Below are 21,711 nucleotides of genomic sequence, written 5' to 3'. Positions count from 1 at the left end.
GAGATTTGCTCATTCCCATGATGCTTTCATTACAATATATACAAATCTGTGATATTAATGCTGTGTTTTTAAGGAGATAATATCACGTTCGATTTACACATTAGAATTATGAATCCAGTTTCGGTGGCAGTGTGATTATTGATTCCGGGATCTCCGCTCTGTTTGTGAGGCGGTGCAGAGAACATCTCTGTGGGGAAGGACAAGGAGCTTGAGCTCATTGAGCGGTGCGGCGGGATACAGCCTGTACTTTGTGTGTGGGGGTTTTGGGGATGGCGGGGCGGGGGGGGGGGGGGGGGTTTGTTGAATGCCCTGCCTGACAGCTGACACTCGGCTCTCTCCAGCTGGAGAGGAGGGGCTATGGGCGGCTTCACCTCCTAATTTGCGCATGTTTTTTGCGCAACAAGTTCTCATGCCGGCCCGCCGCGTACTGACTCTTGATTAGGACCTTTGGCGTCACTTTGCAACACACCGGGAAGTCGATTCAAACAGAAGCACGTGCTTAGGTTTAGCCATCAGAAGCAGGTATAGGAAATACAGGATTTGCCAAATCTACCAAAAATGAAAGGCAACTTATTGGACTGAAACAAAGCGGGAGGGGCCCGTGTGAGCTTGCTCCCTTAACGACCACATGTGGTGTCACGTTGTTGTTGTGGTAATGCATTTGCTAGCCCACGGGCGGTGACCTCATTGTGAATGTACCACTAAAAGGAGCACAAGGGGCCTTTTCTGCTCGGTGCTCCCGGACAATGAAGCGGGGCCCAGGAGGTGATTACGGCTCCCAGACTGGCAAGGGTCTTCAGAGTAGGAGGGTCTTCTTCTTTGTTGTGCAGCTGCATTCGTTTAATCTTGTCTCACTGCAAAACACATGCTTATTCAACCAAGAGGTCCATGTTGTACATTGCATTGTCTTAAAAATAACTGAGTACTTTGTGTGGCTGCAAAGACGGTTCTGTAGCTTCTGTTGGTCTCAGAACGGTTTTCTTCAGATGGAGAGAAACCAAAAGGCAGGACGGCGAAGAGTCGCTCACTACAGGAATCCCCAAACAGCTCAGGGTCACTTGTGAAACGTGGATCTCTGTGTTTCTATTGTACAGGAGCGTTGATAAGATGTTCTCGTTGTAGACAGAGAACGCCTAAACAACGCTGTCTGCACACACTGTTCCTCTGGGAGCGTTTCACTTTTCAAGGCCGATTTTACAGCATTTACTCCTCCTTTGATAGAATGTGAAAGAACGAGGGAACTACTTTGTGACCAAATCTGTACGTTTCATATGCATTTCTGCGCTACCTGTTGCATTTAACATGTTGAGGTGTTTCTGGTCTGTTGTGGGGTTAAAAGTATACTACATTACAGAACACTTTCTTATTCCGTGCTTTTTATGTTCTATATAATACTTATATTTAAACCTATGTTTTCACTACTTATGTATTCTTAACCTTTATCCGCCCAGCTTCGTTATCCTCGCCCCTCGCTGTACATTGAGAGAATTGAGTTTGTTTCCAGCCGTGCCCTGAGGATTAGCAGAGGGTCAGCCTCCCAGTTCCCTGCACAAAGGGCACACATGTTTGATGAAACTGATAATATAGAGATGATATAGAGAAATATGGATGGTCGTTAACGTCCCGTTTGATGTGTGCCGTGATTTATACACGTTTGTCAATTTAAAAGATAATATTGCACGTCAAGGAAGTCTCAGTTTGAACTATACGTCACCAATACCAACATATACGACACGTCGGGTAACTTAGCCATGTTCCATGTTATTCTTTTCCTCCTAGTACAGTGCTCTGATTGGCTAGTACCGGTACTAGCAAGTACTACAGTGCTCTGATTGGCTAGTACCGGTACTAGCAAGTACTACAGTGCTCTGATTGGCTAGTACCGGTACTAGCACGTACTACAGTGCTCTGATTGGCTAGTACCGGTACTACTGTGCTCTGATTGGCTAGTACCGGTACTACTGTGCTCTGATTGGCTAGTACCGGTACTACTGTGCTCTGATTGGCTAGTACCGGTACTACTGTGCTCTGATTGGCTAGTACCGGTACTACTGTGCTCTGATTGGCTAGTACCGGTACTAGCAAGTACTACTGTGCTCTGATTGGCTAGTACCGGTACTAGCAAGTACTACTGTGCTCTGATTGGCTAGTACCGGTACTACTGTGCTCTGATTGGCTAGTACCGGTACTACAGTGCTCTGATTGGCTAGTACCGGTACTACTGTGCTCTGATTGGCTAGTACCGGTACTACTGTGCTCTGATTGGCTAGTACCGGTACTACAGTGCTCTGATTGGCTAGTACCGGTACTAGCAAGTACTACTGTTCTCTGATTGGCTAGTACCGGTACTACTGTGCTCTGATTGGCTAGTACCGGTACTACTGTGCGCTGATTGGCTAGTACCGGTACTAGCAAGTACTACTGTGCTCTGATTGGCTAGTACCGGTACTACTGTGCTCTGATTGGCTAGTACCGGTACTAGCAAGTACTACTGTGCTCTGATTTGCAGATTATCTGCAGATAGCAATGTGTTTTCCTACGCTGTGACAGGTGTGTGTGAATGAAGCATTACGTTGTTTAATTTCACTCATTTAGCAGCTTTGTAGTTTGATAATTCCTCTTCAGTGCCGCACTTGTTACAGAAATTTAGTTAATTTAGCGACTGGCGAGTTAGTTAGCTAACTTGCTAATTCCACTTTCTTACTTACTTTTTTGTTGCGAGTACATCTCGGTATGAAACACGCAGGCATTGTAGCTTCAGCCACAGATGTCTCTTACGCTACTTTTTGAATGCTTCAATCTCTCTGTGTGCTGCAGCGAGCGAGCACTGAAACAGATCTTGGGATTAGTGAGTGGGTCAAAGTATTGTTTTAATCTGGTTTTGGCTCTCTGTCCCTGACTGGTGCAGCAAAGACAGATTGCTGAGTTTTGAGTGAAATCCTGGCGGTGGAAGGAGGGATCGATTCCATTCCATTCTGACCACACTTGCTTTTCACACACACACACACACACACACACACACACTAAATATTCATGTTACTGATCCATCACATCTACAGTATGAAAGGGGAAATCTCTCAGCCAGGAGACCGTGTGAAAACAGAAGTCAACGCTGATGTTTTCGTCACGTAACTTTCGTAATTAATGTCGACACTTCTGTGGTTATTTGAACCCAAACGACAATCTTTTCCTAAACTTAAATTGAAGTAGTTTATTTTGCTAAACCTATCTGAGTTTCCTGTGAAAATATATTTTTGTTAGATGTACAAACTGTTGTATGTTGAACCTTAACAGCACTAGCTTCTTGTGCTTACCGTTAGCAAATACTTTTTCCTACAAAAGTCCAGCAATACGTGACAATTACCGCTCATTACATGAGAACAGTATTTTCAAAATAAACTCCCGTCTTCACAGGAAACAACTAATCTAGGTTTAGGCAACAAAATTGCTGAGTTAGGTTTTGGAAAAGATCGTGGTTTGAGTTAAAATAACCACAGAGTGCCGTTACTGAAGTATGCAAGTTACGCGACAATTAAAAATCAAGATAAACAAACATCGTCCTCCTGGCTGAAAGATCGCTGTTCATGTGCGATTGTGATTTTTATTCTTCCTCATTCATACGTGGATAACTCATGAAATAATTCCGTAGGTATAGCTATGAATGCTTGAACCTGGTTAGTCTTGGTGGAGGCAGGTCGTACGTGAATCAGCGTCTTGTGTAGACGTCTCCACACGTCACTCCTGATGTGTTTTGCGTATTATCCACCACTTGCTGGTTATCGTCCTCGTGTTTGCCAACAGAAAAGAGGTCTATAAGAAATGAGATGAGCTGAAAATAGTGTATCTGTGTGTTAACGGCTCATGCAGAGCACCATGGGACTGTATAGTAACACAGGCGTCCTTTAATGTGGCTGTGAGTGCTCGTACGAACAGAAGGAAGAGATGACCCACATAATGGAGAATGTACTGCAGGCTACTGTGTGTTCATGCTCTGCTGCAACAGATTCAGTTTTTAACGTTTCCATCCTCACGTGGAGTCACGGTGCAGTGGATGCTAATTCTGTATCAAGCTGGATCTGTAGGATGTGACCTTGTAGAGTTTTGGTATCTAATGAGACCCCTCAGGGAATTTTTACATTTCTAAGCATGAACTGTGTGAAGAGCGCTTTATTTTTCAGGATCAGTGCAAAACATATGATGTAATGTGAGAAGCTCCGGCATGTTTCTGAGAGGGAAAGTAGTTACAAGTCTAAAAGCCTAATTTTAGCATCATTTCTTTGCTCCATGAATATTACCATAATAATGCCCTGCTTTATGGTCTGTGTGACTCTAAATGGACCATAATGTACTAAATGAACATCATGCTGTATTGAGGAAGACTTGAAACTACAGATTGAGACATAAACTCATGTTTACAATGTTTACTGAGGTAATAAATCAAGAGAGAAGTAGAGTCATTTTCTATAGACTTCTATACAACCAGAGGAGTCGCCCCCTGGTGGTCATTAGAGAGAATGCAGCTTTAAGACGTGAAGCTTTGACTTCACTTTTCAGACCTGGAGGAGAATAGGAAGTTTCATGTAGTGCTGGAGAATTGTCAAAGTGGGTGGTAGAGTAGACTACTACCCCCCCCCCCCCCCCAATTCAAGCATTGACCTGAATACACGCCTTTGCTCCTCTCACCTGCATCTGTCGGTGCCTGCGAGTGTTGGGATGCATCAAACTTTACAACAGTTGTGAAATAGCTCACCGGTGCACACTTAGTGATCATGAACTATGCTCATAATAGATGCACGTCTGTGCAGTCATCATGGGAATATAGACGTTCTCCACTTAACATGTCCAGTTGGGAGACATGTCTGCTGCTTGTGAATGAGTCAGAAAAGGTCCGAGCCGGTATGTCACTGTGAGGTTATCAAGCGGGCGCCTCCCATCACAGCTGCTTCTCTGAATGAAGCCCGTCACACCTCCAGCAGGCCGGACCGCAAGATTCAACACGTCAGCCGTCAGGGAGGTTACTTTGACCCAAACATGAGGCGCTGTACCTGCAATAAGATATTGTTTAAACAAATGAAGAGGCTTATTTGCACACTTTATGCATCATGGGATGTTAATGAGCATGATCTAAGTTGACCTTAACTTCTGTGAGATCCAACACAGAAAGGTGGGCAGAATTAGAAGTTTCCAAACCATAAATATCCCGTCTTACTCGTAGATTATGGGAAGTGGAACTGTTTATTTTGAAGCCTTGAGTTTGACATTTTGGCCGTCGCCATCTTGGTATTTTGCAACCAGAAGTGACACGAGAGGGCGGAGCCAAGTACAGTAGCGGAATAAGTTTGGCTTAATAAACTAAACTAACGGCAACAATTTTGAAGACACTACAGGTAAATAGGGTAAAAATATTAACTAATAGATATCACCATGAAACTTCACCACTTCATTACTGACATTGAGATGATTATTTTTTGTATTACACGTTTTTTTTAAAATGTTATGTTTGAATATGCAAATGAGGCATTATCTCATGGTGAATTTAGTAGAAATCTACAGACAAAAGCAGTAAAACTAAAACCTAAATGTGTGTTTCAGATGTTTCTTCCCACTAGTCTGGAAGAAGACATGTCATGGAAGAAAAATCTCTAAATTGACCAGTGCATGAACATGTTTATCTGTGGTTTGGCTTCTCCTCTTCCCGATGTCTTTAGATGGTTTATTTGAGGAAACGAGGGGAAACATTTGGCAAGAATTGCGTCATTGTAGACAAAATAAGTTGTGTCTCTGTTATTAGTTTAACGTTGCGTTGTAGCACCAAACGGGTGTTTTTTCAGTCGTATTAAAGTACAAACGGGCCCATTCGACCTCGTCCCAGATAATCCGGGTTACAGTATGAAACGAATACAACACAGCGCCACCACTAATATATCGTCCCCTTCTTTTGTCATTTTATCGCCAACATATATCATAAAAATAAATCCTTCCACCGATCGGCTCTAACGACCCGTATAGTAAGCGGTGTGTCTGCATGAGAAGTTGGCAGGTTGATCAGTATTCTCCAGGGCCTCCTCCCTGAGCCATGTGAAAAGCGAGGGTTTGGCATTTTGTTGTTGTTGAACTGGAGTCCTGAGCTCCCAAAAAAAGAAAGTTTGCACAAAAGCCCGCGTTGCCTAGCTGCACGCGAGGAGCCTCGCTGCGACTGCCAGGCCGGCTTTGTGTGCTTCGTGGTCTCCGACTGAACAGGATCTTCTGGAGAATCTACTGGAATGCAGCCCCCCCCCCCCCCCCTCGCTTAATCGTATTCAGTTTTTAGCTGCAGTAGGGAGCCATTCATATGTTACCATAGTGCCTCAGAACCCTTCTTCAGCTCAAGTGAATCGACCTCCGATTGGCAGGGTTTTCATGCATTCCACTTTGTGTGGCCTGATTTGAATTTTGGGAATGTTTAAAGGATATTTGTTGGACTGCAGAATCATCCATTCATCCATTTGATGTGTGGACTCTTAAGATGCATCGCAGTGGGGACACTTCCACCATAACCTCGTCTTGACTGCGTTTTGCTGGGGGGGGGGGTGTTTTTCTTTGCTTTGTGCAGTAACTTGAGCTGTTGTTTTTGTCATGAGTCCTTTCATGAAGAACGAATATAATGCGGCGAACATCGATGTAAGTGAGGTCGTTTTTAAAGCCATCAGTGGGTTACGTTGTGGGGAACGGAAATCTGCAATACGTGCACATATTTTGTACAACACGGAGGCTCTGTGGTCCAAACTGAGATGTTACTCCTTTCAGCCCTGACAGTGCAGGAGGAAACTGAATAAAATATCTTACAGTAGGCTAAACAACAGCTAACCTCAATTAGTTAATCTATTCAAACCTTATAGAAAAAGTGCAACTGTAGAAAATTCATATTTTACGAGTTTCCTTGCAAGCAAAATGCCAATTCAGTGTACATGCCTGGGGCTTTTATTGTGAAAGGTAAGAATGGAAGGAGTGGATCTGGTCTGCGCTGCCTTTTGTGACGGTTGAAAGGAGTAATAAAGTTTGTCATCTTGGTTTGTAGTGTACATTTGGAATATGAATGTTTGAATATACCTTGAACATGTTCATTCCACGCAACGTGATTGGTCGATGCCTTTATTTGCGGCTCAAACCTTTGTTCCACAAATAAATTAAGTTGCCTTTTTGTGTAATATTCTCATTGTTTGTGAAAGTACTCACTCATGTTTGTAAAAAAGGAAAGGGCCTCGTGTGTTAAAGGCCTTAGAACGTGGGGTACTTGTGTGCTTTAAAGTTGAAACTCTGCTCCAGTAAAAGTGTACCGCACAGCCGTGTGTCATGGTTGAGTTGTGATGAAGGTCTGATGTCTTGGAAGTAATCCGTCTCTCTGGATTTATTCATGTACGCCTGCGGCGCCGACTCCGTCTTGTCGATGTCGTCCGGTCCATGTTGCCTCATTTTGTGCCGTTGTCTCTAGCGATGAAACACGCTGTCGTCACAGATTAGACTCCAGGGATGGGATGGGTTGGGATGTGCCGCTTCCTCTTCACAGCGGAGCTCTGCAATCACCGTCTCTCTCACGTCCTGTGTTCGGCTCCGGTTACCGGTCTGTACGAATGGACAAAGTCCCGATCCCTTCCTCGGCTCGTACTGCTTTTATAATGTTCGTGTCGTTTGAGATGCAAACTCCCTCATTTGCTCAGACACGTGGGAAATGAAGCATAAATGAGTATCTACTATAGAGATGCACTAAATGCTATTTTCTTGGCAGATCTTGAGTTGCATTTTTGTTTTTGTTACTTCCACTCGTTTCTGCTGTTGTGTATTTGAAGTCATATCAACACTTCCTCACTCTGTGGAAGCTTAACCTCAAACATTTTCCACGTTATTCTCTTTCTGTTGTGCTTGTGTGAGGCTTAGTGAGCAGGGATGATCAGCTTTACAGCCAATAAACACCACATGGGTCAGAACATCACATCTTCACCTTCTTCAATACAACGTTTATAAAACGCCTGTGACAGATGCAGTTCTAGTGTGGAGTTCTCACAGCACAAATAACATGTAATCGAGGCTCTTTAATCACACAGCCTTCCTGTCACAACATGCTCACAGCGGCTGTCTTCACTGCGATTATTACCTGCTGCTTTTATGACTCTGGATTGATAACGGTAAAAGAAGTTGACATGAAAGGAGCCCATTTACCTCCACTGAAATATTTATGATACTCCAGAGTTGACAGACTTTTCCATCTGCCTGCATATAACCGTCACCCGTCGGTGTCTTTATGGATTCATGTATCGAGACTTAATCAGAGACTGCATGCAAGGAGAGAGTACCACTATATGCCAACCGTTTCTTACCTCAAATATTAAAAACAGTCCCTCCAAAATGCCACATTAAGACACCAAGAACTTAAGGAACACCATAGAAAGTTCCATGCTGTGATTTGGTGTCAAATACTTTTGTCATTTGGGGATTTCTGCAAGAATTGCATTTTCTCTGCGATTGGTTGGTGAGCACTTCTGTTGTGGAAGCTGCTCAGAAAGCCCTTTTTCTTGTCACTATACCCGGGACAGCCATATATCCTCTGAATGCCCTCTGTGTTTACTAAGTGCTCGTAAAGTTTCACAAGGCTCTGATTATCCTACGGGTCACAACAGGTCATTTTATTACGGTCACATCAAGTTAAAAAAATGGTCTCCCGACAATGAAATGGCTACAATGTGAAGAAAACATCATCATCACACAAACAACTGAGCTCTCGTACCCTCAGACTCTTTAGTAGAGAAACCACAGAAGTGTGTCTGTGCGGTCAGTGGTGGTTACCGACTGTTTTACTGTGTCTGCTTTAAAATACTACTGCTGCTACTACTACTACTACTACTACTGCTACTACTACTACTACTGCTACAGCAGCACTCAACGTGTGACTGAATGCAACCCCTCTTTTTGGCCCTGGTTTTGTGGTTGTTTCTGTGTACATGATCCCAGGAGGACTGTACATGTGTGTAACAACCTGGACAGCCGGGATGTCGGCCCCGTCTTCCTGTTTGCCAGCATTATGAGCGGAGCACATGCTGGCTTGTTTTCACTCCATGTGTTTCCTGTTCCCTTCCCAGCAGCGGAGAGGAGGATGAAGGGCAGGAATCCTGGCAGTTCGTGGAGTTTCTTAGCAGACAGAAGAAGAAGCAGCAGCAGCAGCTCTGGCAGCCTCTCCAGCTCCACGTCTGTTTGACGCCTCTGTCTGCAGCACCACTCGCCCTGCTTCATGAGCCAGCAGGATGCTGCTGAGGTCCTCGCACTCTCCGAGCGCCTCCTCGTAGCGTCGCACAAGGGGCAAGCCGAGAATGTGGTCCAGCTCATCAACAAGGGCGCCAAAGTAGCCGTCACCAAGGTGAGTGAGCGGTCCCGGTCTGACCCGGTCGGCCCGAATCCACTCCAAAGCTTCATCTTTCTGTTCGCGGCCTGTTTAACAGCGTCTGCGTCTTTAGCTTGTCGATTTACTCTCATTGTGTCACTGCGTTGTGTGACTCACGGATGTGCTTTAGTGAATATAACGGATATCCTTTGACAGTGTGGCCAATTGCTTTCACTGCAAAGCTGTGAGCTTCCAGAACATGTCATGATGCCATTGGATGTGTTCAGTCATTGTGTCATCGCCGTTTCCATCTGCGTCTCTTGGTTGGAATAGAAGCATGAAAGGCTTAGAGCTGCTGACGCGTGAACGCGGCCCCATCGTGTTCATACTAATGAAAATGATGTCAGCAGCTTCACTCAGTCAGGGGAATGATGGCGTCCGTGTAGAAGGTGTTTTGAGTGCGATCCATTGTGTGGGAGTCACACTGTGGGTGTTAGAGGCCAGGAGATATTAAGAAGATCATTGGCTCCTTTGGTATCTTTATTCTCTATGTGAGATACCTGAAATGAAAAGACTGCTACAACAACATGACATGTGCTGCTGCTCGCGCCGATGATTTAGTTCCGACCGGCTGTATTTTGGGTATTTTGGCAGGTTGCCATCATGAAAACTTAATCCCGGATAAAGGGGGCAGAGTTTCATACGAACACATTCCTCTGAGCAGGAAGCGGACTGTAGGAATCGTTTTCAGAAGGACGATGCGATGAATGTATCGAGAAAGAAAAAGGATAAAACGGGGAGTTCAGTGAGGTTAAAGAAGAAGGCGTGAGGAGATGAGGGGTTACAGTCCTGCTAATTACTGCTTCACAATCTGGAGCGGTTGAGAGGTTTTTAGGGCCCTTTTGTCTCCCATCACTGACATTGGAACGGATCCCTTTACATTTAGACATGTCGGTATTATTTTAAGATGGACTTTAAAAGTTGTGACGCTCCCCTTTAACTCTCCCATTCTAAAGCCTGACCAGCTGTTACAGGTGACCAATGAAAGAATAGAACAGTGAAAGTTGTAACGATGAAGAGCTCTGATTTGCACCTCATCTCCATCACACAAGCCAACACGTCTTTAAGATGGAAGATAAGATTCATTGATCCCCAGCAGGGAGAGGAAAAGCTACAGATAAAGTCAAATGCATAACTGGAAAGAGGAATGCAACTATACAAGAGCATTCGGAGACTACGAGGTAAAGTGACACCCGACGAACCGACTGCCTCTGAAAGAACCGGCCCACAGAGCCACAATCCCTCAGTCAGCGTGCAGACAACAGAGGCTGCCCGCTGGCCTCAGGCCTGCTGTTTACCTGAGCTCGGCCGGTGGCTCCTCTCCGAGTGTAACTCAATCCGAGGACCACGTAAATACAGAGCCGCACCCAAACAGAGCACCAAACCGCCGAGCGCTGAGAGAATACCAGGGGTGTAATGCGGCTCACGCCGTTGTGTGGGAACGGTAATTAAACTGAGTTTACTCGGTACAATGACCGATGAACAGAGATCACCTGGCTCTGCTGTTTGAACCTGCATGCAGACGTCCTGCGCCCTCGTTCTTCTGGGTACAGTTCATTATTTTGGATGTAATGTTCAGGATGTGTTCGGAGCTTTTGTCCTAATCCTCCCAACGAGTGTTATGTTTATGTAATTATCATGTATATGTATATGTAAGGAGGAGTTTCCCCTTGTTGAAGTTCCTGTTGTCCTCTCACACTTCCTGGTTGTGTACGTAGCATCACTGATGTAGCATTACAGTACATACTGTATGTATGTATACATCTCCTTCAATAATTACTTCATAACAATTCAGACACCAAATAATTACTTGCAATTAATATAGTTACAGAATAATTTAAATAAATATAAACTTGTTGATGTGCACAATAATTCTGCAGCTTATTTTCTTCATAAATCAATTAATGTTTTTGAACATGTGTGTGTGAAACGTGTCTTGTACAACCTTTGTGCCTCGGGGCCGGCCCACGGATCCCACAGCTGATCCTCGACTCCGCTGACATGAACAGATGTGCAGATTGTGCACGATTCTCTAAAACCACCGATTAAGTATCGGTTTGTTTTCGGTCGACTCGTTACCGACATGGATTGTACTCTGAAGCAGATTGTCTTCAGACGTAATGCTGTGCCTTATTTACTCGACTTCGTCTGCTGCTGTTCGTGTTATGTTGTGTGCCCGCTGGTGTGTTGTTCACTGGGCTTTGTGTGTGTGTGTGTGTGTGTGTGTGTGTGTGTGTGTCCACAGTATGGCAGGAGCCCCCTGCACTTGGCCGCCTACAAAGGCCACGTTGAGGTGGTGCGTGTCCTGCTCAAAGCTGGCTGCGACCTGGACATCCAAGACGACGTGAGTAGATCCACCCGCCCGTCAGCTGCGTCGGCCATCTTTCCACTTCCAGCTCTCGCACCGCAGCCCTGAGTAGATTGCTTGTCTTTTTTTTGCTTTCAGTTTTGTTTTACTGGAATTTATATTTTAGACATTTCTTCACACTGTAGTCTAACGGCGTCCAGTGGCCTTGAATGGGACCCTCTGGACTGTCCACTTGTGGGGTTGCCCTCAGGATGCAGGTCCCCCTTTCCTACAGATAGTGAAAAGCCAGATGTGTGGCGTTGCCAAACTCACTCTCTGTGGTCAATGAGCTCCGCAACAGGCTGCAGTACGTCCTCCAGGACTGGAGGGAGCAGGAGGTGCAGACTGAGTCAGGAGGTGGAGGAGAGAAGACAGTGGAGGAGGGCTGGGGAAGAGCCTGGAGGATCAGGGACAGTGAAGGAGGTTAGCCCAAAACTGCTCCCACTGAGTCAGCGGAAATCTGCCCCCTCTCCCATTTTACCTTCCCTGAACAAACTCCACCGCTGCTGCTGGGCTCACTTCTTATCTATCCTTGGAATGACCCTCCTCTCCTCCTCCTCCATCTCTCATGGAAGTCATTGCTCTTTCTTCCGGCGCTCTCATGTCAAACCTGTCCCCTCATCACTAACCTGCTCTGTGCTGAATTGAATGGGCTGAGCACACACACACACACATGTGAGCTTCATCTTTCCTGGGACTGTACGTCACCGCTGCCACGGTTATACAAACCACTCTAAACAGCAGACGGAGCTGTTTGAGATGACCTGCTGTGTTTGTATAATATATATGGGACCATATTAACACCGTTACTGCTCGAGTCAGTCATAACTCCGCTGAGCTTATTGAAAAGGAGCTTGTCCACATATAAAGGGACAGATGTTTTTTTGGGAATTTTGTACTGCTGTGAATATATGGTCAGATTAGTACAGATGTTTATGGGATGAAGTAACTCCGTGGAAGGAGGGTTTATTATTTCATATTCTCTCGTTTGAGCGACTGTCATCCATGATACGCGATGTATAGCCGTTAAACTATCGACTTCATAAGTGTGTCAAGTTGCGTTTATTTTGAGCAGGCCCACTGAACATGCAGTAAAGATCATTTCACAGGTTATACTTTTAACCCGCAGAGACATGAAGGTAATAATCCGGGAGTTTACGAAACAAAATTCCCAAAAAATCAAACCATCTCCTTTTTTAAAGGAATAGTTCAACATATTTTGGAAACAGAAACCCTGTTTGCGGTCTTTTCAAGAGTGAGATTAGAGGATCAAAATAAAGATGGGATTGGTTAAATACGGACCTGGTTAGCTTAGCTTAGCATAAAGACTGGAAGCAGGGGGAAACGGCTAGCCAGACGCACCTCCAAAGGGCGCTTTCACAAGCCAAGCGGAGCTAGTTTCTCACTGCTTTCAGTCTTTATGCTAAGCTAAGCTAACCGGGTCCGGCTTCACACACAGACATGAGATTAAGTGGATTTACATCGATCCGTTTTTATACACATTTCCAATTCGCATACACAAAAAGTGTTATTTAAAAAAGGTCTAAACATGGCAAACACTGCATGTGGATGGAAACTTGAGCTCAACTCACTCTCAGAAAAAGCAAGTCAATGAGTGTATTTCCCAACATGTTGAATTCCTTTATTGGTCGATTGAGACTTCATGAATCTGTGAATTAAGACGTGTACAGCAGCTACTGATCTGGAGGAGTTCACGGTGTATTTATTTTGAGCGGTCCTAATATTGTTCCTATTAATGTGTTTTTACCGCTCAAAGTAAGCAGCAAGTTATTCCTTTATCCATCAAATGTTCTTTATGTAGCCCCTTTCAAGTGTTTTACAAATGATTGACGAGACGAAAACAAGACCATCCCCTTTGGTGAGAACCTTTCAACAATTATTGTCGGAAATATTAAAATTTTCAATAAGATTTATGGATCTTTAAGGCATGAAAATTACTCGGCAAGAACACAACATTGTGATGATGGAATATCTTTTCCTACAGATGGATGCTGGTTTTCTTGAGCTGTTGCGGAGTGTTTCTTGCCACCGTATCGTTAGTCAGTGGCGTGTGTGTGTGTGTGTGTGTGTGTGCGTTTCTGTTGGCAGGGGGAGCAGACGGCGTTACAACGGGCCGCCATGGTGGGAAACAGCGACGTCATCAACGCTCTCATCCAGGAAGGGTGTGCACTGGACAGACAGGACAAGGTGAGGATCAAAAGACACGCATGCACACACACACACACACACGCACACACACACACACACACACACACGCGCGGGTATTTAAAGCCATGATAATGACTGCATTAAAGCATGTGATAATCATAGAGGAACCAGTGGGCCTGTAATCTGCTTAGCCTCATTCCCTCATGAAGAGTAGAGTCGTGTGTTGAGGAATAAAAACTCTCCGAGCTGAAATAAAGTGCATTAATAAAAGTGTATTTCAGTAGAAACTTAACTTGAGATTAGATTGTTTATTAGCAGCTCGACAGGCCGGTGGAATTAGTTTTGAGTGCGTTTTGTTCTTTTCTGCAGCACAAACGGACATTAGACAACAATGGTGCTGCATGTCGGTGGGGTGTGTTTTTAAGTGGGCTTGTATGAGGTGCGTCCTCATCCAAACTGTCCTTTAATGGTAAAATAATCCAGCCAGTATTACCATGCACGCTTTGATGAAGCCCTTTTCCAGTTGGCTCATTTTGGATGATGGCTCTGAAACATTTCACAAAGAACATGTAAAACATTATTACGTACGGTCACATTTTGTCAGGGCTTATTAAAATATCAGGAGGAAAGACGTGTCGACGGAGCCATCGTCAATGTACCAACGTAATCCTTCATGGGTTCCATGTGATAGTTATGAAGAGAATCTCCATGAGTGGAGGTATCCTGAAGCCCTTTTGTCTCGTCAGGATGGCAACACGGCTCTCCACGAGGTGTCCTGGCACGGATTCAGCCAGTCGGTCAAAGTGCTGGTGAAGGCCGGAGCCAACGCTCACGCCAAAAACAAGGTGATTGTGCAACTGAAAGCGGCTCTGAACTGTGCAGAGCTGCTTCAGCAGCGGTCCAGGGCTTCCTGTTGACTTATTGAACTGCGGCGCTTCTGCATTGCAGAAGTGTGATTTCTTTGTTTGGCGCCTCCAGCTGTATCACCCTTTACTTCCCAAAATAATACAGTTAAAAAAAAAAAAAAAAAGTTATTAACTTTTTTAGTAAACCAATAAAATGCTGACTTTGTGTTTTGCAGGCAGGAAACGCAGCGCTCCACCTTGCTTGTCAGAACGGTCACGCTCAGAGCTCCAAGGTTCTGCTCCTGGGAGGCTCCAGGCCCGACAACAAGAACCATGTAAGACTCCAGTTAGTGTTCTCTCGCCACCTCTGGAACCCTTTGCCCACACTGCATTTACCTTAAAAACTGAACGTCAGAAGTTGTGTTGATGCTGCTGTGTTGCACTGCCCCCAAGTGGTAAAACAAGGGCAGTGCAGTCAGATTGTTGTTGTTTGTGTCTTTACAAAGAGAACTGCTTTGCAAGTAGCCAATAAAACCATTTCATGCTAAACGTATTTGTATAAAGCAGCAGCATCACTGCTCTGTCACTGGCCGACGGTGACGCAACATATCAAGAGCCTCAGACCAACTGTAGCGTTCTAGCTTTAAGGTGTTTTCCATTCAATGCTCAGTTTTGAGATTTGGGGCTATTGTGCATCCATAACATCACAAAGAACTACAATTAGTTTTGGCATTCTGCTGCGGCACATTCACCATTTTAAATAACATTCTTGTAAACTTCCTAATGTGTGTTTTCCAGGCGGGCGATACGTGTCTGCACGTGGCGGCTCGCTACAACCACGTGGCTGTGATCCGCATCTTGCTGGGAGCCTTTTGCTCCGTGTCAGAGAAAAACCTGGTGAGTTCAAAATGATTCAGTAACTGCACACTGCAACATGTTTTATTCTGTGAACCTAACGCCTCTACTGTGATGAAACGCATCCTTTCTGGTGTTAATAGTGACAACTCCTACACAATGTGAAGTCATTTCATGGTTAAAAATGGCTCAAAATACCATCTACTCTTTAAAACCGCCCTTATCTTGCAAGTCCCTCCCCTTCCACTTGACCACAATGAGACCTTTATTTTGGACAAGATATATATGGTAGTCAATCGTGAGATGTTTGTCAATTTAAAAGATGATTTTGCGCGACAAGAAAGTCTCATTTTGACATAAAACTGCGACTTTCTTGTCTTGCAAAACTATCTTTTAAATAGTTAAAAACTAAATATTTGAGTCACGTCTTTGACTACATAGTTTTCTGAATATGAGGGGCACCGGAAGGGGCAGGACTTGGCCTCCCTATCTGGACGTAAAGTCAACCGTTATGTCCTGAAATAAATCAATGTTCACGGTTTTAACGGTTTTGCTGTCAAAATTCCCAGAGTGCTGGATTTTTCTAGCCTCCGTAGCTCACTTTAAGCTCCCGAGGAGCAAACGTTTTAGTAACCAAGTTTGTAAATACAGAGTTATAATAGTATGCATATTTATGGTAATACTTAATTCATATTATATCTTGTGTGTGTGTGTGCAGGCTGGCGACACGCCGCTGCACGTGGCTGCTGCTCTGAATCATAAGAAGACGGTGCGTCTGCTGCTGGAGGCCGGAGCAGACAGCCACGTCTGCAACAAGGTGAGTTCCTGCCGCCTCTTCCCACGTCGTTAATGCTCAGAAGAGGTGTTTGTGTGCTAATTTACTGTGTGTGTTTGTGCAGGCGGGTCAGACGGCTCTGGTCCAGGCCAGAGAACACAACAACCCAGACGTGGCTCTTCTGCTGACCAAAGCTCCTCAGGTAACACCAGTAAACAACCAGCACAGGCAGCTGTAAACAACACTCGTACATAGATTCATTTCTGTGCTCCTGCTACATACTATTTCATTACACATATAAGTAGTCAGTCATTTTGTTTCCTGTGTGTGTGAAGGTGCAGAGTTTTGTGCGCGGCAGGAGTGTGAGGAAGAGGAGAGAGAAGCTGAAGGCGGAGGGCAGAGCTCAGTCTGTGCCCAGAGATGAGGTGCTGCACTGTAAGGTAAAAGCTGGACCGGTGTGTCAAAGCAAGTTTAAATCATTGTGTTTGTAGTTTAAGTTGCTTAAATAAGGGAAAGGAAAGGGGTGAGAAAAAACCTAAAAACCTTGGGATGAAAGTGAAGAACAGAACGATATTTACAAGGGAAAAGTTTAGTTTTTAGAGCTTGCTCTTGTGTGAATATAAATATTTTTTAGTTAACTAAAATGAACGTTATGTTCCCTTCAGGACAGTGCTGCAGATGACACCCAGAGCAGTGACCGAGCCGCCTGCAAACACGCTGAGATCACCGAGTCGAACGCCAAGATGGGAAAGAGCAGGACGCAGAAAGAGAAAGTAGGTCCCTGAACTCACCTCAGTTACAAAACCGTGACTCCGTACTGATGTAAGAAAACGGAAAGCGCACCGTTTGCTAGTTGAAGTTCTGGACAGGAGAAGACAAAATGCGCAGCGCTCGTTGAGATGGAATAATTAACCTCTGGTGCTGCTGATGTTTCAGCCGTCTTTGTCCGACCCGCTCCGCCGCAGAGAGACCAGGACCAGCGACGGCTTCCACAAGAGGAAATGCAAACCGCGAGGAGCCAACATCCCTCCACACAACTACAAGGCCTACCAGCTCTACACGCTGTACCGCGGCAAGGACGGCAAGGTCATGCAGGTGAGTGCTCAAAGTAAATATGGACGATCGATGAAGACTGAATACTTGTATAAGTGTGTCAGCCAGTCCAGGGCCGTGTTTGCTGCGTTTGCCCGGTTGGGTCATGTTGGCGGTGTGTTCTCAGGCTCCTCTGAGCGGCTGCCGCTGTCAACCTCTCATCAGCAAACTGGAGAACCAGCTGGAGGCCACCAAAGAGGAGATGAAGACTGAAATCCACACTGTCCAAGACCTGATGAACAGCAAGATGGGCCAGCTGGACCGCAAGAACAAACACCAGGTACCGTACACATGCTACATGCTAATGTCGGAACTTCTGCGTCTCTCGCGCGCGACAAATTGGTCGATCAGTATGCTCTGAAACTGTTGGCAAAAGGACTACACACTATTGGAAAGATGTCTGCTTCCACTGACCTCAGATGTACATGAGAAAATCCAACAGTGGATGCAGGAAGCAGTGTATAATCAACAAGATGAGAAGCTTTTGCCCAAAGTTTAACACGAGAGGAACATGGAAAGGTAAACAATTCCTAGACGGAGGGACTCTCAAGTCATAAAGATGTTTACGCTACATTTTGAAGAAGTTAGAAAAACATTTGATGAAACTCCCTAAATTGGGCAGAACAGTTTTCACGCTTGCTTGAAGTGTTTTTTGCTTGTTGGTAGCCTAAAGCGCTAACAAAGACGCGCCTCCTCGTCCGCCGTGTTTCTAGTTGCACTCGAGATGTGTGCGACTTGTGTGTTTTTTTTTTTTCCCCGTCAGATCCGAGCTCTCGATAAGATGACGGTGGAGCGAGTGTCCGCTGAGAGGACCGAGTGTCTGCAGAGGATCGAGCAGCGGGCCCTGCAGGAGCGGCTGGAGGCAGAGAAGAGACAGGTAACGCCAACAGCCAATCACAGGCCCTGCAGCTGATGAAGTCATCGCTGAGGTCATCACACGACACGATGCGTTTGTATACCTCTGTATTTAGGTTGCAAGGTATCGTATCTCAACCTGTTTTCTATTACAACAAAATATAGAAAGAAAAATAAACGCATGCTGTACAAAATTCAAGCCCATCGTGTCCTCAGGGCTGAAGGATTCAAGACTAATTTAGCAGATAATATGGCCGACTAGCTTTGAGCACCAAGCATCATTGATGGAAACACAGTCTGGAGTCCTGCGCCCTCTTTACATTAACCCACATGGACTCTTGTGTGCGGTTGTATCGGCCCTTTAAGCAGGCGTCCCTGGTCAGCGAGCTGAAGAGCTGGTGTCTGTCCAAGCTGCACAACATGGACCTTCGTTTCACAGGAGACCCCGGCAGCACCGAGCTGCGCCGCTGCTCCTCTGTGGCCGAGGGCCTGAACGAGGCCGACGGAGCCGACGGCGCCGGCTTCACCGAGCCGCCCTCTGGCCAGGGAGGCAGCTCCCAGTGCCTGGAGCTCCACGACAGTCCCAGTGCGGCGGAGGGCGGCTCAGCCAACCACTACTTTGTGGTTCATGTGGAGAGCTCTCCAGGTAACGCCTTATTAACTTGTTCAAACACCCTTTAACAACATCTAATTCTGCTAAACTGCATTGCACCGCCACGGGTTTGTTCTTCTGAACCCTACGAGACCAGGATGATTCTTCAGGACGATTTTTTGCTGTAGTGGATACTTTGAGGTGTATAAAACGACACCGTTTTATCGTAGCCTGAAGCTGTAAAAAACGGTCATAATCGTCAGATTCACATCTTTCCGACGGTCCTTGAACATATCATGTGTGACAAACGCTGCTGACAGAAAAAGGAGCCAGAAATGCACCTTCAATTTGGTGGAATTCATCAAAAACATACACTTGTTCATGTCTCATTTAAAATCTCGCTGATGTGTCGGTCGTTCGGTCTCTGAGCTCCAGGATGCGCACAGCGCTGGTGAAATATCAAGCGAGGTTTGAGTTGGTTTATATCTGTTATTAAAATGTGTTAACAGTTATCTACACGAGTACAAGCACAAATAACACCGCTGGTTTGACTGTTGATGACAGAGAGAATATAGAAGTGCAAAGTAACGTGAGAGGCATCGTTATACCTGTAATGAATAAATGAGACTCCAGATACTGTGAAAGACATTAAGTTCATTCTTAGAAGCTGCTTGAGGTTCAGAGGGTTAAGGGATAGAAAGACATCGTCACTGAATCTCTGCCTCTGGCATGCTTGTTCATGATTCAGAGTCACTGCAGGCTAATACTAAAGAGTATTTGCTGTGTAACTATAACGTGTAATCGTTGGATCTCTTCTGAACATTTAACAGATGGGGATAAGGCTCATAATGCAGAGGTCTCCTCTCCTGCAGCAGCCAAGAGCCCGCTGTCGTCTGTCCAGGTAGTTCGGCCCAAGGAGCGTCCCGGGATCTGCGCCGACACCCAGAGGAAGAACCAGGACCTGCAGGACATGGACGGGGAGTACGGGGCGAAGGGGGGCAGGACTTACAGATCCAGCAGCCTGTCGCCGGCCACAGAGCGCCGCTGCAGCGGCAGAACTGAAGCCGGGCTCAGAGGGAAACACCACAAGAAGCACTCCCAGGCCAGGACTAAGTCCAGAGGGGCCACAGGGGTCCGGACTCTGGAGGTCTTCGGAGACCAGCCCAGTGAACCCTCCTTTGCTCAGGAGAGGGACAACATGCACGCTCAGGAGGTGACCCAGTACTTCTTCGAGGCGGTGTCGGCGCAGATGGAGCGCTGGTACGAGAGGAAGGTGCAGGAGGCTCGCTGGCAGGCCGACCGGAGGGCTCAGGCCGACCGAGCCGCTCTGATGGAGCGGATCACGTACCTGGAGGACGAGCTGCGCACGCTCAGAACTAACCGACGTGACGACTGCTAACACACACACACACACACACACACACACACACTGCCAGACTGCATAACAAAGTATGTGAGGTTTCACCATCTTTCAACAGCCAAAAGTCTGTTTCTGGACAGCCTTACTGAATTCATTCTGTCCAGGGCTGTGTGTCCATATACTGTTTTTACAGCCCAACCGTACTTAAATATTGATCTGTGTACCACGATGAGGAGAAGAAATGTGTGAAAGTGCCCGATCTGCACAGTGGTGTCATCGGATCGTAGTTGTTGATGGAGGGCATTACAGTAACATAAGCTTTTTGTTGATACCTGCATGTTGTCAGAGGAACACGCTACTGCTTATTTATGAGAATGTAACTGAACTAACACTGTAAATAACCCCCAGAGGTTTTTAGTTTTTGTTTTAGCAGACTGGCTTTTCTGTAATTGTACGCATCTGTTCATTCTTCTGGATTTCTACTCCAGTCGACACACTAGAGCTGCAACGATTAGCGGATTTATCAATTACTTGATCAAAAGAAAAGTCTGTTGTTCTTTTGTTTGTCTATTAAGCAAAATCACCATAAAATCGGATTGCAGTTCCTTCAATGTGAGGATTTCCTGCTTTTTTTTTTTTTCACACTATTTTCGGAGGTTTTACAGACAAAAAGATGAAGTTTCTGCCTTGTCGACCCTGAACAGTTGAATGTATACGAAAGCTTCCTGAATGCCGACGTCTTGCCACGCTTGTCCACCAGTAAATGTACCCACGTTAAAGATGAACTCTGTCATGTTGCGTGAAGAAAGCTCAGAGTGGTGTTGCAGGTTTACTGTCTGTTTGATGTAGTGACTGTCCACTCGTACATGCTGGTTAGTTTTACAGATATGGATATGAATGATGCACTCTGTATGATTATGCCAGAAAACATATTTTGTATTAAAAAAGATGATTCTGAATCTGTTCTTTAGATCCTCTTCGATACATACAGTACGTATAATATACAGCACAAACAAAAGTCCGGCTGATGGGCTCAGTTAGCCTCAGAGGTTGATGAGGTTTAAGAGATGAGGACATCAAGGTGAGGAGAGGTGGACCTGAAAACCGCTCTGAGATCGCCGACACGACTATATTCTATGCTTCACAGAACACGTTCAATTGACTCTAATACTTATAGGCAATAATCGCTGACTGATATTTATACTGCTCCTCGCGATCTGTATTCACACTCATGGTTGCCGTCTGTGAGCCGGAAGCACACACACACACACACACACACCCAGCATGCAATCTGCCCCAAAGAGGCGGGTCTATGAAGCAGTTTAGCCAATGACGCTTTAATGCTGATTAAAGATATACATGAGTGACATACAATTTAGCCAATCAGCGTCCTCAAATAGATTCAGCTT

At 45.5% G+C, this 21,711-nt stretch overlaps 1 protein-coding gene across 3 annotated transcripts in view; it reads left to right on the top strand.

The window, feature by feature from the left end:
• The window catches only part of ankrd6b (ankyrin repeat domain 6b), a 25,457-nt gene extending 4,202 nt beyond the window's left edge, over positions 1-21,255 (top strand). Inside the window, exons 1-16 of one of the 3 annotated variants that reach the window (XM_079291521.1) lie at positions 6,591-6,660; positions 9,114-9,388; positions 11,658-11,756; positions 13,869-13,967; positions 14,675-14,773; positions 15,010-15,108; positions 15,572-15,670; positions 16,347-16,445; positions 16,528-16,605; positions 16,739-16,843; positions 17,069-17,176; positions 17,340-17,498; positions 17,623-17,775; positions 18,259-18,372; positions 18,717-18,996; positions 19,773-21,255. In XM_079291521.1, coding sequence (XP_079147647.1) covers positions 9,263-9,388; positions 11,658-11,756; positions 13,869-13,967; positions 14,675-14,773; positions 15,010-15,108; positions 15,572-15,670; positions 16,347-16,445; positions 16,528-16,605; positions 16,739-16,843; positions 17,069-17,176; positions 17,340-17,498; positions 17,623-17,775; positions 18,259-18,372; positions 18,717-18,996; positions 19,773-20,341 — 2,286 coding nt within the window. In that variant the 5' untranslated portion in view covers positions 6,591-6,660; positions 9,114-9,262 and the 3' untranslated portion in view covers positions 20,342-21,255. Of the gene's footprint in view, positions 1-6,590; positions 6,661-9,113; positions 9,389-11,657; positions 11,757-13,868; positions 13,968-14,674; positions 14,774-15,009; positions 15,109-15,571; positions 15,671-16,346; positions 16,446-16,527; positions 16,606-16,738; positions 16,844-17,068; positions 17,177-17,339; positions 17,499-17,622; positions 17,776-18,258; positions 18,373-18,716; positions 18,997-19,772 lie in introns of those variants that run through there. The other 2 variants (XM_079291522.1, XM_079291520.1) reach the window with 2 other exon arrangements.
• Positions 21,256-21,711: the final 456 nt, after the last annotated feature.

This window comes from Melanostigma gelatinosum (genome assembly GCF_949748355.1).
Source record: "Melanostigma gelatinosum genome assembly, chromosome: 19".
NCBI lineage: Eukaryota > Metazoa > Chordata > Actinopteri > Perciformes > Zoarcidae > Melanostigma > Melanostigma gelatinosum.
The sequence above is the reverse complement of the archived record's forward strand: the minus strand, read 5'-3'. Positions and strand labels throughout refer to the sequence as shown.